This window comes from Myotis brandtii, unplaced genomic scaffold (genome assembly GCF_000412655.1).
Source record: "Myotis brandtii unplaced genomic scaffold, ASM41265v1 scaffold14918, whole genome shotgun sequence".
NCBI classification, from domain to species: Eukaryota; Metazoa; Chordata; class Mammalia; order Chiroptera; family Vespertilionidae; genus Myotis; species Myotis brandtii.
In genome coordinates, this window is record NW_005355389.1 from 1 (window position 1) to 1,432 (window position 1,432).

At 45.9% G+C, this 1,432-nt stretch overlaps 1 protein-coding gene across 1 annotated transcript; it reads left to right on the forward strand.

Moving 5' to 3' along the window:
- Positions 1-213: 213 nt before the first annotated feature.
- On the forward strand, positions 214-755 carry LOC106725250 (arachidonate 15-lipoxygenase-like). Its single transcript, XM_014535716.1, has 2 exons — positions 214-314; positions 424-755. The coding sequence occupies exons 1-2, from the start codon at positions 228-230 to the stop codon at positions 601-603; spliced, it is 267 nt and encodes an 88-aa protein (XP_014391202.1). The 5' UTR covers positions 214-227; the 3' UTR covers positions 604-755.
- Positions 756-1,432: the final 677 nt, after the last annotated feature.

Below are 1,432 nucleotides of genomic sequence, written 5' to 3' on the forward strand. Positions count from 1 at the left end.
CATACAAGTCCTTTGGTTGATCTCTTACTCTCCCCCCGACTCTCCTCTGCCTTCCTGCTGGGGTTTGAGGGTCTTCTCTGTCTCTGGATCTATTTTTGTTGATCAGTTTATGTTGTTCATTATGTTCCACAAATGAGTGAGATCATGTGATATTTATTTTTATCTGACCTAACGCACCCTGCACAATGCCGCTGCCCCCACTGACCACCAAGGATGTGACACTGGAGATGGTGATGGCCACACTGCCCAACTTTCATCAGGCTTCTCTCCAGATGTCCCTGACCTGGCAACTGGGCAGACGTCAGCCCCTTAGTGTGAGAGCTGGGTGGCCTGGTCCCTGAGGAAGGGGGCAGCTGTGGGGAGGTGTGGCGCTCCAACCTGGGGTTCATAAGGCTCTCAGCTGCTTTTCTCTCTCCATCTCAGGTGGCTCTGGGCCAGCATGAGGAGGAGTATTTTTCAGGCCCTGAGCCCAAGGCTGTGCTGAAGAAGTTCAGGGAGGAGCTGGCTGCCCTGGATAAGGAAATTGAGATCCGGAATGCAAACCTCTATATGCCCTACGAGTACTTGCGACCCAGCAGAGTGGAAAACAGTGTGGCCATATGAGCACCCCTGGCCTGTGGTTGTTTCAGCATCTCTTCCCCCAACCCACAGCCCCATCCCTGAGAGCTTTCGGTCTTCCGCTCCCAGCCAGGCCCCTTTCTATCTCCACCCTCCATAGAGAGTCCCTTTTTCTTTCTGTGTACCCACAGTGAACACATTGTACTCTAGACACACCACCTCATTTTCTCCTTATTCCTCCCACTTTTCCTATTGTCCTTCCTTCCTCCCTCATCACTGGGTTCTCCCAAAGGGCAGATAGTAGTTACATTTATATAAACGGTTTCACTGGACTAGGGCAATAATACATATTACTCCACATGTTTACAATTTTGAGTTTAACAATAAAAAAAGATATTTTAAACTAATGAAAGAAACGAAATTAGATAAAACTATCCTAAATCAAACACTGGCCAAAGAATATACAGTACGTCTTTTTAACTCAGTGGGATTTAACACGTCCTGAAGCCAGACACAACACAGGGCAGACCATGGACACGGCAGTTCTCAAGATTTTCACTTTGTGGCTCACTTAGAAAACGACACGTGGAAGTAAAGTGGTTAAACCCAAGAAGCTGCTCCCAGCTGGAGGGATTTGGCCTTGGGCCTTCAGTCTGAGGGGTCCATACTTATAACCCATTTGCAGTTCACCAGCCTGGAGGCTCCAAATAAAAGTAATGAACTGGGAAGATAGTAAAAATTTCATGGTTATTTTAATGAGTGACAGCAAAGGAACCAATACATTCCAACTTCTGTATCTTATTAAATTTTAGAAAAATAAACTTGGAAGTTTTCTTCTTTTTTTCCAAATATATTTTTATTGATTTCAGAGAGG

Bases quoted from the DNA above. Each gene is read 5' to 3' on its own strand.
- LOC106725250 (XM_014535716.1), top strand. From the start codon at position 228: ATGGTGATGGCCACACTGCCCAACTTTCATCAGGCTTCTCTCCAGATG. The intron at 315-423 runs GTGAGAGCTGGG...TCTCCATCTCAG, and splicing joins GCAGACGTCAGCCCCTTAGT to GTGGCTCTGGGCCAGCATGA.